This window comes from Nomascus leucogenys, chromosome 14 (assembly GCF_006542625.1).
Source record: "Nomascus leucogenys isolate Asia chromosome 14, Asia_NLE_v1, whole genome shotgun sequence".
Taxonomy (NCBI): Eukaryota; Metazoa; Chordata; class Mammalia; order Primates; family Hylobatidae; genus Nomascus; species Nomascus leucogenys.
In genome coordinates, this window is record NC_044394.1 from 72,246,072 (window position 1) to 72,261,000 (window position 14,929).

Consider the following 14,929-nt stretch of genomic DNA (forward strand, 5'->3'; position numbering starts at 1 on the left):
TGAGGGTGGCAGAGAATTGTGGGAGCATTTTCAAGCATGAAACAATATAGTCAACACAGCCTACAGGAGGGCAGTCTGTGGCTTAACACAAAATAAAAATTGGTGACCACATAAGTGAGCCTTTGGTGAGAACCTGGCCATAAATATGAGAAGGGGAGTGTAATTTGTGTAAATTTTCTAGATTAACATTCCTAGAGCTTTCATGGCCAATTTCAATGGATTATTAAAACTTTTTTTTTTCATAAACATTCTTGGGTTTATCTTCCCTATTCTCCTCAAGAAGGTTGGTTGGAGAAAGACGACTTCATATATTTGGGGGAGTTTGTGGGGTTTGAGTCAACACTTGGGGCCATACACCAAGAGAAGAGTTAAAGCCATGGAAATCATGATGGAAGATTGGGATTTTTTAAATTAGCACTGTCAAATTTACAAAGGCAGGTGGAGTCTTCTCAGTGAAGGTCCCAGGAAATGGGGATAGAGTGTCATCTCTGGGGACAAGATGGCCCAAAAGGAAGCTGAACCCAGGACCTCCTGGCAGTTTAGGGAGGAGCTTTGCTGATGGGAATGGCCTTGTACTCTACTGTAATGACTCTATCTGATGGGGTGGAGAAGTCACTGTGTGGGGACCCCTGACCCATGTGGGGACAGTTGGGGAGCTCTGCCGTGTCACCAAGGAAGGACGGACAGCATGCTATTTACGTCTGTTATAACCACAGTGTCCTCCTTCATATCAGAAGGGCTCAGAGGCAGAAGTGAAGTCATTCACAATTTCCATTTCTTCCCTTCCAGTTACCTTAGAGCAGTTCTCCCTGGCAGTGAAGAGCTGTCCTGACCAAGAGGACCAGACTTTGTTAATGAAGGTAAGTTATCAGATAAAGAAACTTATTTCCTAAAGGCTCAGAGCATTTTTATTGCCCTGAGGAGAGTTTCATTTTTACAAGCGGGAGTAAATTTATCATCTCTGAATCGTGTGCTCCAGGGGGATAAGCTTGTCATAGGCGAATTGGAGGGTTGCTGGTTAATGAGCACCACTGCTGCCTGCGGAGTGTGGGAAAGTGACAGGAAAGTGGGTGTCCACACGAGTGGGGAATCTGTTTAACTCTCCAGAGGGCTCAGTTGGTTCTATTTAAACTTATCTGACAGAGTCTTGATGCTTTTTTAGCAGATTTATGAGGCTTGGCCAAATTCCACATCTCCCACTATATTTTTAATTAAGACAAAGGATTCCATACGTTCCCAGTCTGCTGCTTCCTACTTTTGTCACTGTAAGGAATGCTACACAAATTAGACTGTCATATTCACCACCAGAATGAGCATCTTATGTCATAGATTCCTTGCCCTTGAGTGGAAGACAAACTTCTTCCCCCCAACCCCCGGCCCTAAGTAACAATTGTTTTATTTCCTTCCAAATGATAGGAGCAGAGGCATTTCCAAATGGTATAACCTACACTTAGGCTGCATACCTAGGTGAGCCAAAAGTGGAAAACCCTGGCAAGCTGCCCACCTGGATTTAATTAAAACTTTGTCTTTGAAGCAGAGAGCAGTAAACAGCAGCAGATCACAAAGGTGTGCACACATACTTTCCCACCACTGACTGAGACTCATGCTTTCACACAGAAACCTTGCAGACTGACCTTGAGGCACAAATATTTCCATGATGTCACTTCAGTGCTGTACCACCAGGAAACCGCGTGCACCAGGAATTGCATTTCTTTACCTAAAAACCAGTTTCTTTACCAGGTGTCCTCTGACTTTAGAAATGGGTGGAAAAAAATAGGGTGTCACTCTGAGGGATTTTCAACTCATTTGCCTAAGATGTGATATTTTTGGTCTTTAAAAAAAAAAGCTTTCAGTGATGTTAGTTTTATAATAAAGAAGTGCTGCTCATACCAAGTGTTGGGTTTGTCTGGGAACACTGATTTGTCAGAGTCCTGGGCGTCTGATACACTGACTTAGAATGATATAGATTCAGGCACATGGGCATTTCTTGTTTTCCACGCTTAATTCTCTGTTTCCTGCTTTAAGTTCTGTTCTGCAAGGACCTTTCCTTCCAGGTGCAGGCTGGCTTTCCGTGACCCTGAAGCAGCTCTTGGGCCCCGGATGCTCACCTCTTTTCTCTGCTCACTGGCCTTTGGTCTTTCTTCCCTCCGTCCCGTGTTTTCTCCTACCATTAGCTTCTTCTTGCTTCTCTCTTGTTCTTCTCCTACTGTCCATCCCTCCCCATTTTCAGGAGGTGAATATCCTGGGCTCCCCTGGAGGTTACGTGGGCATCTCAGAGGCATTTTGGGTTATAGAGGGCAGCGACGGAGCCCAGCCCCAGAGACCACACCTCCAGGCCTGCTTCTAGTGGTTCTCATGGCCTCCCCAACTTGGGATGCCGCAGCCCCCTCTGAGTTTCTTCACATCTAGAGCGAGAGGTGAAAAGAGATGCTACCCAAAGGTCCCTCCTCCTCTCACCATTTCACCTTCTTGCTGACTTTCATGGTGTTCTGGCTGGCTTCTCTAGCACATTCGGTTAGAAACTAACAGATTGGGGTTGGGAGAGGAAGGCTAAGATGGCCGGAGGTTTCCTGGAATTTGCATGACCTCCAGTGGCATTCAGTATTTTGTGTCTTACCTGTTGGTTTCTGCAGACTGTGTGGCCTCAGCAACAGAGGATGATTTATGTGGGTGTTTTCTCAATATTTGCAAATATTTGAACAGGCATCATCAAAGAAAGAAGTTTCACTGAACAAAAACGTGTGCTGAGTTCATATATACTGAAACTATTTTACGATTTTTTTCAGGAGATTGAGGTTTTCTAATGTCACATATCAGAAGGCACCATGTGGGTGTGACAATGGTATGCTGGGTTTTTGTAGATGTTATGTGAGAAAACCTATTCAGGGTGACAGTAGATTATGTTGACTACAGTCAGCCTGCAGGTGATTGTATGTTTGCTCTAGTGAGCTATCCACTTTGCAGACTGTCTGAAACAAATTCACACATTTAACTTAACCTCATGAAAACTTGTTGGAGGCAAAAAACATAGATCTGGGACAAATATGATACATATATATATTTTTTGAGACAGAGTCTTGCTCTATCACCCAGGCTGGAGTGCAGTGGCATGATCTTGGCTCACTGCAACTTCCACTTCCTGGGTTCAAGGAATTCTCCTGTCTCAGCCTCCCCGCTAGTTGGGAGTACAGGTGTCTGCCACCACGCCTGGCTAATTTTTTGTATTTTTAGTAGATGGGGTTTCACCATATTGGTCAGGCTGGTCTTGAACTCCTGACCTCAGGTGATCCACCTGCCTCAGCCTCCCAAAGTGCTGGGATTACAGATATAAGCCACTGTGCCCAGCTGATATTTTTAAAAATTATATTTTGCATGCATTCCTACATTGTCAAACATTCCAATGTTGCATTCTACATTGTCAAAGGTAATTGAGATCTGAGCACAAATATTTAAAGGGGTACCATTAAAAATGCAGCTTGTATGTCAGGCATGGTCCATGATTGTCCCAGGCTCAAGTTCAATTAATTTTGACTCAAGTCCAAAGCCCCTCCCTCAATCACATAGCTCCACCTTGCCTAACCTATGAAGATGCTCTATAGACAGACTGCCAAGAAGATGCAAGAGATGAACTTATCGCTAAGCAGATGGCTGAACCAAGGTCAGATTCCCCTGCAAAGACAAAAGCATTGAGACTTTGAAGATGGCACAAGCCAGAACATTCATCTGACAACCAGAAAAAGTAGGAGGGACAGGAAAACAAGTGACTAGCCACCATGGCATAGCTAATCAGCCAGCAATAGAACTAGAACCAGAAAGCCAGGGTCCCCAGACTCTCATGCTGGGCTTCTTCCTGCGGGGCCCACTCAGATGAGCAAATTCGTAGAAAAATCCACCACTCCACTGCTTCACCACCATGAGAGCACACACAGGAGTTGTGACTGCAGTGGAACCATGAGGGGTACTGTGGTGGCAGGCTTCTGGAGTCACTCTCAAGGCTTGTTAATCACACCCTTGTTGCTGAGGGTCCTGTAAGACAGGAGAAAGCCAGCTTCTCTGTGACTCAGTTTCCCATCTACCAAGCAGAGGTAGAAGCTGTTACTGGCTTAAGGTTTGCCCACCACTGCAGACCCGAGAAGGGGGCTAGGGAAACGGTACCCAAGGGTAAGGTAGCTGTTATCAGGAGTTGCCTCTCAGATTTCACTACAATTTGAACCATAGAACAATATTTAGCTTCCATAAATTACTCATTTGACCCTGTTTGCGTTTGATCTCCGTACCTACCTGTTTCTTCACTGATTCTTAGTCCTATTTGCCAATTAATCTCTTTGGTCCCTCTCGGTCACTACCTTGGAGAGCCCATTTGCCCTTGGCTCCACCTGCACTCGCCTGTGACTCCAGGTGTCACCTGAGCTCATGTCCAAGCAAGCTCAGCAAGTCTAAACCCCACCAGTCTCTCTCCTCCCCCCCCGCCATCTAGGAACTGTGGGGTAGTCTGTGGCGCTTCCCTCTCCTGGAGCTGCCATGGAAGTTTCCATGTGTCTGTTCATCCTCTGCAGCCTCTTTCAGGGTCCTCCATCTCCCTCTGTCCTAGCAAAGAGTACCTGGACCTGACCCCTTAAGGACAAGTTTCTATCCCCACTTTGCCAGCAACTGGAGTGTAACCTTGGGCAGGTCACTTTTATCTCTTTTAGCCTAATGTCCTCTTCCAGTAAAAGAGGATGTAAATTAGACCACCCCAAAGACCCTTCCAGCATCATACCCTGCAAATTCATGAGTGAAAATTATCGACAAGGCTGCAATTCTAAATATGCTTGAGAATGAACCAACCTGGCCTTCTACCACTCGTCTCTCTCCTCCAGGCACTGCCAAGTGAACTTTCTTGGAGCCCCATGTCCTACATGTCACTCTGTGGATACATTTCTAGCCTAACTCCTTCTCATCTTTGGAATAGGGTAATCACAAAACTTATCATCCAAACATGGATTTTTGTGTGTGTGTGAGTGAAAGGGGCACCATTAAAAATAGAACTTGGACGGCAGGCATAGTCCATGACTGTCCCAGGCAAACCAGGGCGTTGGGTCAGCCTAGTTTTGAATCAAGGCCAAAGCCTCTCCCTCAGTCACATGGTTTGACTTTGCCTAGCAGGCCTCTTTCTCAGTGCTTGGTCCAGACCCTCCCTGTCCCCACTCCCACTAGGATTGTCCCCTCTTAAAAAGCAGAGCCTCTGTTTAGGGTGGAAGTTGGCAGGAAGACAGATCTCTTGGTGACAGTCTGCACTCGCACCATCATTTACTGAATGTAAATGATCACACCTCCTCATTTTGTTCTTGCACACCTGGGAGTTTCTTACATATCTGGCAGCAGCTGCCTCCAATTTGGGTGGGAGATAACAGCCCCAGCCAGGGGCATCCATGGGACTAAAACTTCCTGAAGCCATCGCCTGCAGAGCCTCCCTGCCTCCCTCGGATAAGCTGGAAAATACTTAAATAGAATGGTCAGAGGAAAGTGGCCCTTGCTGGTAAATGCTTCTGACCAGGTCAGGAGATAAGAGCTAGTATTGAAGGAGCTTTGGCTGATGGGTTATACCTGGAACAAGACAATAGAACAAGGGTTGGCTCAGAGCAAGGCTTCCCTGCTCTAGTGATGTTGAGTGAGTGCCTGGAACATTCCCCATGCCACAGTCCCAGCTGTGGCCTGGCTCGGTCACCTTGCCAAAGGCACCTGGCTAGAAGCACCATGGGAGGCTCAAGGCAGGCCTGTCTGTAGGTGGATCTGATATCTACCACATTTAGGGCAGCAAACAGTAGAAAAACCAAGCTGCCTGTAGGAAAATAAAACTTGGCTTATTTATAGCACTGCCTTGAATCTCTGCTCCTAAGTGCAACCTTTGGCTGTCACATACCAGCAGCAACCATGCTCCCTCTTGTTCTAGGTGGAGGGCTGGCTGAGGTGGGCAGGCTGTCTGGTGGTGCAACAGATGATACCTTGATCTGAGCAGACATGTAGAACAGTATTCATAGCTGCTGTCTACCCAGTGGGACGTGCAGAGGCCCATCAGGGTTGGTGGGCACAGCTGCCAAGAGCTGCAGCCCAGGTTGAGCAAACCTGCAGAGACAGCTCCCCAGGAAGGCTCCACTGATGGGAGGTGTGGGGGCTGAATGCTGCTGGAAGCTTTCTTAGGATTTCTTACCAGCCAAGAATGAATGCTGCCCCCAAATGCATAGAGAAGCCTGGGAGCGTGTGGAAGGAGGGATGCCAGGCCTCCCTCCACATCCCCTGCCACCATGGTCTGGCCAGATGCAACCCTTTCTCTGTCTAATTACATTTTAAGAAATCAGACACATTTGAATCCTCCTTGAAATCAAAAATCTCCAAGAGATCGACATGACTCAGCCCTTCAGTCCTCCACGCTTACTGAATACAACTTCTTCCCAGGCGAAGGCATTTTCTCCTAGCCTGATGGAATCCTGTCCAGAATGAGGGTTTTCCCAAGAAAAACAATGCCTTTCCATCAGCTTGGGAATGACTGTGCATGGAGGAGAAAGGGAATTTTCCACATGACCGCTCCACTGCTTCACCTCCCCGCAGAAGGTTTAGAAGCACCCCAGCAAGCTGGTTGTCTAGTGTTTCTTAAATTGTCATTGTCACAAAGATTCTTTCTGCTTCGCTTCTCCCAAAGTTCTCCTCCTCACCCACCCCCCACCTTGGTCCAAGGCATAGTAATTGAGCCATTGGGTATCCAGCATGGGGACTGGTCCTGCAGGACCAGGCAGGTGCCTTTGTCTGCCTTTGTGCTCAGAGAAGGCCTTCACCCCTTTGGTTCTTATAAGGTGCTTGCCACGGCAACCCAAGTGTCTAAGCAGGGCATTTGCAGGGGACTGTCCCCGCCTCACAGGCGGCTAGCAGCAGCAGTTTGAGCCTGTCAAGTGGGTGAGGTGGGGTTTTTCCCTCTTTCCTGCATTCTAACTGCTTTTTCTTCCTTTTCTCAACCTGTGTAGGTGGTAGCTAGTTTAAGCACCAAACCTAGCAGCCAATAATTAACTACACACACCTTCCATCATGCGCAGTGCAAACCATGATGTCCTTCCTTCTGCAGGTGGCCCTTGCCATGCCCAAGGACCTCATCTTGGCCCCATGCCATTGAGAGAGTCCTAGGCTCCGACCAGCAAGGGCTTCCCTCTCCCTCTCAAGCGGAGGCACTCAGGGGCTGCCCGTTGTGGCCACACACCCTGTGAATGCACCACATGTACCCACATCACCATTCAATCATCTGGGGCTGGGCATGGGATGGGGCCTCCACATGGAAAAAAGGGGATTCTTTTCCGGGGTATGACCGCATTTCCAAACCCAGTCCAGGATCAATAGTGTCAGTCCTTGCTCTGAATTCCCATAACACAGGTGATAAAGAGTGGCAGAGTTCCCATAACACAGGTAATAAAGAGTGGCAGATAAAGAGTTGTGGGTGGGCTGTGGTTTGGAATCCAGCCCTGGCCCCTTCTACCTTTCCCTCCACCTTCTCCTATCCTTGCAAGCTAGAGCCACACAGAAAGAAGTAAGAGTGTGGCTGGTAGCGTTCCTAAAATAAGTTGTTCAACAAATGTTTACTGAGTCCCTATTGTGTGTCAGGTAGTGTTTTTCTAGTACCTGGCTCACTTGAAGAGTATATTCTAATGTTTTTATATTTAATAAGGGAAAAGATTTGGAGGCTAAGGCAGGAGCATTGTTTGAGCTCAGAAATTCGAGGTGGCAGTGAGCTATGTTTATGCCACTGCCCTCCAGCCTGTGTGACAGAGCAAGACCCCAACTCTAAAAATAATAAAAAAAAAAAGTTGGGAGAAGAACTACTGGTGACATAGAAATCAGGTTTCAGACCTACACTTCTAGCAACAAATGGTTTTCTCTCATTCCTATGCCATTGAAGCCCGGGATACTTCACTCTCTTCACTCCTAGAGGTCCCCTGCAAGTGCCAAGCCTATGTCAAGTATTCTGCAAAGCTCAGCTCAAACCAACCCCCCAAAATATTGGTAACAATTATCCCTCCCAATGAAGCTTCAATTTTGGAAAGGGATCTTTGAGGCATAGGACTAACTTTTTAACTTAAAAAAATATATATATATTTAGGCCAGGCGCGGTGACTCACACCTGTAATCCCAGCACTTTGGGAGGCTGAGGTGGGTGGATCACAAGGTCAGGAGATAGAGACCATCCTGGCTAACAAGGTGAAACCCCATCTCTACTAAAAATACAAAAAATTAGCCGGGTGTGGTGGCACATGCCTGTAGTCCCAGCTACTCAGGAGGCTGAGGCAGGAGAATCGCTTGAACCCGGGAGGTGGAGGTTGCAGTGAGCTGAGATCGCACCACTGCACTTCAGCCTGGGTGACATAGCAAGACTGTCTCCAAAAAAAAAGAAAAAAAAAATTTCATGGTAGTATGCTAGGCTCCATAGTAAGTCAGCAGAAGGGTCATTTTGGTGGCTTTCTGGATGCGGCTGGCACGGTCCCTCTTCAGAAACATTTATGAGTGCCTACTATGTGTCCAGCACTGTGCTAGGCACTGAGGGCACAAATATCCATAAAATGTGGCCCTCACCCTCAGGTAGCTCCTTGACAAATAGGTGAGACAGACACTTCAGCACCTTGGAGTGGGCTAATTGCCGAGAGCGAAGGAATTTGGGAAGCTAGTGGAGCACTCAGTTGGGCACTCAACTCAACCTGGGTTTAGGGAAGACTCCCCTGAGGAGGTAACATTTGAGCTAAGTCCCCATGTCTCTGCAGGAAATTAAATTTAACCAACTGTGTGGGTTCCACTGTGCATACTGGTGGTGTCGATGTGACACGTTGTGTTCTGAGTTTACCATTTATAGAGTGTTTCAGGTGCACTGATGCATGCCTTGAGAGCTGACTGCCAAAATAGGGGCCCCAGACAGCTGCCTTCCCAGGGGAGGGGTATCCAGAAACTTCCATTCTTGCTGTGCACATTTCCCCAGCTGACCTATAGCTGTCTTGAAATTATAGCATTCAATATTCCTTCCTTGGCTCGGAAGACTTTACGGGTCTTCCAGTAGTTAATGTCAAAGTTAGGTGTCTCTGGGAGAGAATGCAGCAGAAGCCATCACCAGCTAATAGTTGCTCTAGAATTGTTCTGAAAGCATGGTGTCCAGGCCAGGGGCCAGGAGTAGAGAAGGAGAGGGGTGGTAGGGGATTAGGAGGGGGAAGGCAGAGGGGCTCCCTCTCTTGCCACAAACAGATCTGCTCTGCTTTCTGTGCATTTACACTTCACCTAGCTCCTCCACAAAGTTCTGCTATAAGGAGAAATGGGCCAATGTCTTTCCAATCCAAATGCCATCAGAAGCAAGCTCTACATGTGCCCGATTGCTTAAGAGGAGCATATGAGTGCACAGATGGCAGCAGTATATGAGGACATTACACCTGCTCTGCTCCTTGATACTTCATTGTCAAGCATCTAAATAAACATCTAAATGGAGAACCAGCTAGGAAGTACAAATCCTGGTGTTCAGAAAAGCAGCGAGCTGCCCAGGCGTGGAGGGTGCAACGCTTTGGGGATGCCTACCCATGCGAATCTAGCACAGGGCTTGCGGGTGGGGTGTTCCTTCTTGAATGATCTGTTCTCCATTTCCTCTGTGCACAGCTCTGGGGGCAGATTTCATTTCAGACTGCTTTAGAAGACAGGACAGCAGGAGAGGAAATCACTACAGCGAAAAGAAAATTAGAAGGATTTGGTAGAACTCATATATAGGAAACTGAGAGCAAGATTTGGCCCTCAGAGACTAAAGTTAGTGGGAGGAGAGAACAGGGCCTGGCCAAGACTTGTCATTTCACCATTTAAATAGAGATCAAGATGCTAAAGTTCCCAGGAGACATCTCTTTTGTGACTTGCCAAGAGCATGGAGAAATTCCATCAGGGAGCTTCTGAGATATGGATCCAGACTAGCAGACATTAACAGAATTACCAGGTGTCTAGGGGGATCCCAGACTTTTCAGCACACAGTGAGGGGGATGTAAACACTAAAGTTATATGAGAAGTCACGCTGGATGGATTGATGAAGGCAGCAAAGCCTAGCAGTCACACTGAAGCAGCTCCCTGCCCACAACCAACCACATTTGCACCCTGATTAAAAACTGGAAATGTTAAGAGACTTGAAGATTTCTGCTCTCTGCACCTGCTTAACTCTTCCTCTTGCCCTTACTAAATTTTAGCTGCTTTCTTTTTGGCTAATTTCACAATGTTCAAAAGTCTATTGGAAAAAAAGAAACCCACAAAGCACCATAGATAAAAACTTTGAGATGGGGAAAAAGAAAAATATTGGTTTGATCTTCTCCCTTCCTCTCCCAGAACCCAGGAAAATGCCTGGTACACAAGAAGCAAGGAAGGGAAGGATAAAAAAAGGAGGCAGGAAATTAGTTCTGGATGAAATGTCAGAAAAATGGCCACCATGAAGGCCCCAGTCAACCAATCACTTCCTCTTCTTGGGTCTCCTGATGGAATGTTTTCATCTTGGGGAAAATCTTTCCACCTTTATCTCTTCTAGAACTGTAAAAATGACAGGATGAGCCAGGGCAGTGGCTTATGCCTATAATCCCAGCACTTTGGGAGGCTGAGGAAGAAGGATCACTTGAGGCCAGGAGTTCAAGACCAGCCTGGGCAACATAGATGTCTACAAAAAATTCAAAAAAGTAAATTAGCCAGGAAAGGTGGTACATGCCTGTAGTTCCAGTTATTTGGGAGGTTGAGGCTGGAGAATCACCTGAACCTAGGAATTTGAGGTTACATTAAGGTATGATTGAACCACTGTACTCTAGCCTGGGCAATACAGCAAGACTCTGTCTCTATAAAATAATAATAATAGTAAAAAACTGGGAGTGGGATGGGAACAAGGCAACTTGGTGTGTTCCTGAAACCCCTGTCTGATGGAAAGGGCAGCTAATAACAGCCTATTGATAATTGATTAATGTGTTACATTTTGAAAGTACACAAAACATAATATTCAATATCAGGATTAAGATTTATTACGTAAGTGAGACAAACCTCCTGTTAAAAGTGAAAGGCTCTCAGATTGGATGAAAAATAACACCCAACCATACAATATATATTTCAAAAATGCACATTTTTCTCAGGAAGATGCTGGAGACATACTCATCCCTATTCCTTCTGCTAAGTCCAACTAAAAACACTGAACATTACATTTAAAACAAACATAAAAGACTCTTAAAGATAAGACCTAGAAAGTAGACCAAGCTAGGAACTTCAGGACTCAAAGAATGACACAGCAGGAACTCCCTGAATTTTGTTTGTGCCTCATACATTCCAGAGTTAGAGCTGAAGAAGCTGGCAACCTGGAAAAAGCTAATGCACACAAAGGAAAAAAGAGAGAGAGAGAGAAGAAGTGGTAGAAGGAGGAGGAGGAGAAGGAAGAGGAGGAGAAAAAGGAAGAGGAGGAGAAGAAGAGGGAGTAGAGGAGGAGGAGGATAAGGAGGAGAGGAGGAGAAAAAATGAGGAGAAGAAAGAGAAGGAGAAAGAGAAGAAGGAGGAGGAGGAAGAGGGGAAGGGGTAGGGGAAACAGAAGACTCCTCCTGCCAGGCAGCACAGAAAAATATGTGGTCCCACTTTCACCCATGCCAGGAAAGGCCCAGTGGGGAGTGCAGACTCCACACTCATGAGACTATAATGTGGCAATGCAACCTCACCACTACGGTTGTGTCAGAGGAGGCCTAGTAGGGAGCTGTGGTTTTCATCTCCACTTGGCAGTAATGAAGCCTCCCTTCCCCTCCTGCCTCACTACAGTGTCACTGGAGACCATCTGGGGAGCCTGGACTTCTTCCTCCACCCAGTAATAATAGGTCAGCCTGCCCCCTCCCCACTGTGGTGGTGTCAGAGAAGGCCAAATGGGGACAGTCAAGACTTTAACCACTGGCTGCAATAGTAATGAGGCCACCCCCTGGTAGCATCAGTGGAGACCATGTGGGGAGCAGAAATTAGGCAACTCTACCCTTCCCAACCAAAGTGGGATGAGCAGGGCCCTAGTAGGAGCCAGCACCCCACCCCAACAGCAACGAGGAGCATCTCCAAACCTTGGTGGTCACAGAGGTTGCAGTATATCACCCTCCCCTGATGGTGCAGCATCACAGGATGTTACCTAAGACAAGGTTTAAATAAGATCCAGAGTTTCACCATAGAATACCAAAATGCATAGTTTTCAATCAAAAATCACTCACAATACCAAGAACCAGGAAAATATCAAACTGATTGAAAAAAGCCATTAATACACACTAATATCAAGATGACAGTGATGCTAAAATTATCTGGAAAAGGTTTTAAAGCAGTTATTATAAAAATGCTTCAATGAGTAATAGTGAACATACTTGAAACAAATGAAACAATAAAAAATCACCAATAGAATCATCTCAGCAAAGAAATGGAAAATATAAACAACCAAATGGAAGTGTTAGAACTGAAAAATATAAAAACTAAAATAAGAATCTCAGTGGATGGGCTCAACAGCAGAATGGAGAGAACAGAGGAAAGAATAAGTGAACTGGAAGATACAATAGAAATGACTGAATCTGAACAACAGAAAGAAGATGGAGTGAAAAACAAAGAGAGCAGAGCCTCAGGGACCTGTGTGACTATAACAAAAACTAAATTTATATCATTTAGGATTCCAGGAAAAGATAGAAAAAGAAGATGGAGCTAAAAAAGTACTCAAAGAAATAATAATTGAAAAATCCCCCCAATTTGACAAAACACATAAACCTATGGATCAGGAAGTGAGTGACCAATAGGATACATCAAAGAAATTCACACCAAGACACATCATAATTAAAGTTCTGAAAACTAAAGATGAAGAAAGTCTTAAACCAATGAGAGAAACAACATCTTATCTCTAAGAGAAAACCAATTCAAATGACAGCATATTTCTCATCAGAAACCACAGGGGTCAGAAGGAAGTGATACAACATTTTTAAAGTGTTAGAAAAAAAGGAACTGTCAACCAGAAACCTATGTCCAGTGCAAATATCCTTTAGGAATTAGAAGGAAATCAAGCTATCCGCAGATTAGCTTGATTACCCAAATAAGTACACTAACGAAGTGGAAAGAAGTTCTCTAAACGGAAGGGCCATGATGAAAGAAGGAGTCAAGAAACATCAGGAAAGAAGAAAGAATTTGGTAAACTAAGATAGTAAATTCAATTGGCTTTCCTTCTCCTTTTGAATTTTCTCAATTATGTTTGATAATTGAAGTGAAAATTATAACACTGACGTGATTCTAAATAGAAGTAGAGAAAACATTTTAGACTATTATAAACAAGGGAGGGCAATAGGATGTAAAGGGTGGTAAACTTTCCACACTTCACTCAAACTGTTGATGGACGTAGACCATGAAAAGTTATATATACAAAATGTAATACCTGGAGTAACCACTAAAAAACTACTCAGAGAGATGCACCCCAAAACACCATGTATAAACCAAAATAAAACTCTAAAAAATGCCCAAGTCATGCACGGTAAGCCAAGGAAGAAAAAACAGAAATGAAAAAACAAGGAGAACAAACAGAAAACAAGAAATACAAGGACAGTCTTAAACTTAATATATTAATGATTATATTAATTTTGAATAATGTAAAGGCAAAAATTTAAAGACAGGTGGTCAGAGTGGATTAAAAAACATGAACCAATTATATGCTGTGTACAGGGTGACAAGATAGGTTGAAAGCAAAAGGGTCAAAAATAACACATCATGCAAACATTAATTAAAAGATAGCAAGAGTGGCTATATTAATATCAGATAAAGTGACATCAGAACAAGGAAAATAATTGAGACAGAGAAAGACATTCTATATTAACAAAAGTGTCAATCCACCAAGAAGATACGGTGATGCTAAAGGTATGCACCAAACATGAGAGCTACAGAATATGTGATATGAAAACTGATAGAACTAAAAGGAGAAACAGATAAATCTACAATTACAGTTAGAGACTTCAGCACTCTTCTCTCAACAATTGACAGAACAACTAGATAGAAAATCAAAACACATAAAAAAAAACACCATTAGCATATAGGATCTATGGACATTTATGGAACACTCTACCCAACAACAGCAGAATGCATTATTTTCAAGTGCCCAAGAACATAAACCAAGATGGACTATAACATGGAACATAAAGCAAACCTCAAAAAATTTAAAAACCTCAAAAGAAATAAAAATACATTGAACAGAATGAAAATGAAAATACAACACGTCAAATTGGTGGAACATAGCCAAAACAGTGCTGAGAGGGAAACTTACAGCTTATTTTAAGAAACGGAAAAGTTTCAAACCAGTGACCTAAGCTCCCACCTCAAGAATCTAGAAAATATAAAGAGAAAAATAAATTCAAAGAATGCAGAAGTAAGTAAATAATAAAGACAGGAGCAGGAATCAATGAAATTGAAAACAGAAAAATAATAGAGAACAGCAATGAAACAAAGAGCTAGATCTTTTAAAAGATCAATAAAAGTGACAACCCTCTGGCAAGACTAACAAGGAGACACAAGTTACCAGAATGAGACAGATTATATTAGTATATACTCTGTACATATCAAAATGGTAGTAAGATAATACTAAGAAAAATTCTACGCACATAAATCTGACAATTCAGATGAAATAGACTATTATTTGAAAACACACAATACCACAACTTTCTCAACATGAGATAATTTGGATAACCTTATAACTATTGAGTAAATTAAATTCACAATTTTAAAAATTCAGAAAAAGAAAATTCCAGGCCCAGATACTTTCACTGGTTAATTCTACTAAACATTTAGAGAAGAATTGCCATCACATCTTCACAATATTTTCCAGAAAGTAGAAGAGAACTTTTATCAATTCATTTTTTGAAGTTAGTATTCTCCTGATACCAAAATC

General features: G+C 44.0%; 1 protein-coding gene across 1 annotated transcript in view; it reads left to right on the forward strand.

Moving 5' to 3' along the window:
• ACOXL (acyl-CoA oxidase like) overlaps positions 1-14,929 on the forward strand; it is a 362,868-nt gene that overhangs the window by 293,663 nt on the left and 54,276 nt on the right. The window contains exon 15 of the mRNA XM_030827970.1: positions 790-860. Within this exon, the coding sequence (XP_030683830.1) occupies positions 790-860 (71 nt within the window). The remainder of the gene's footprint in view (positions 1-789; positions 861-14,929) is intronic.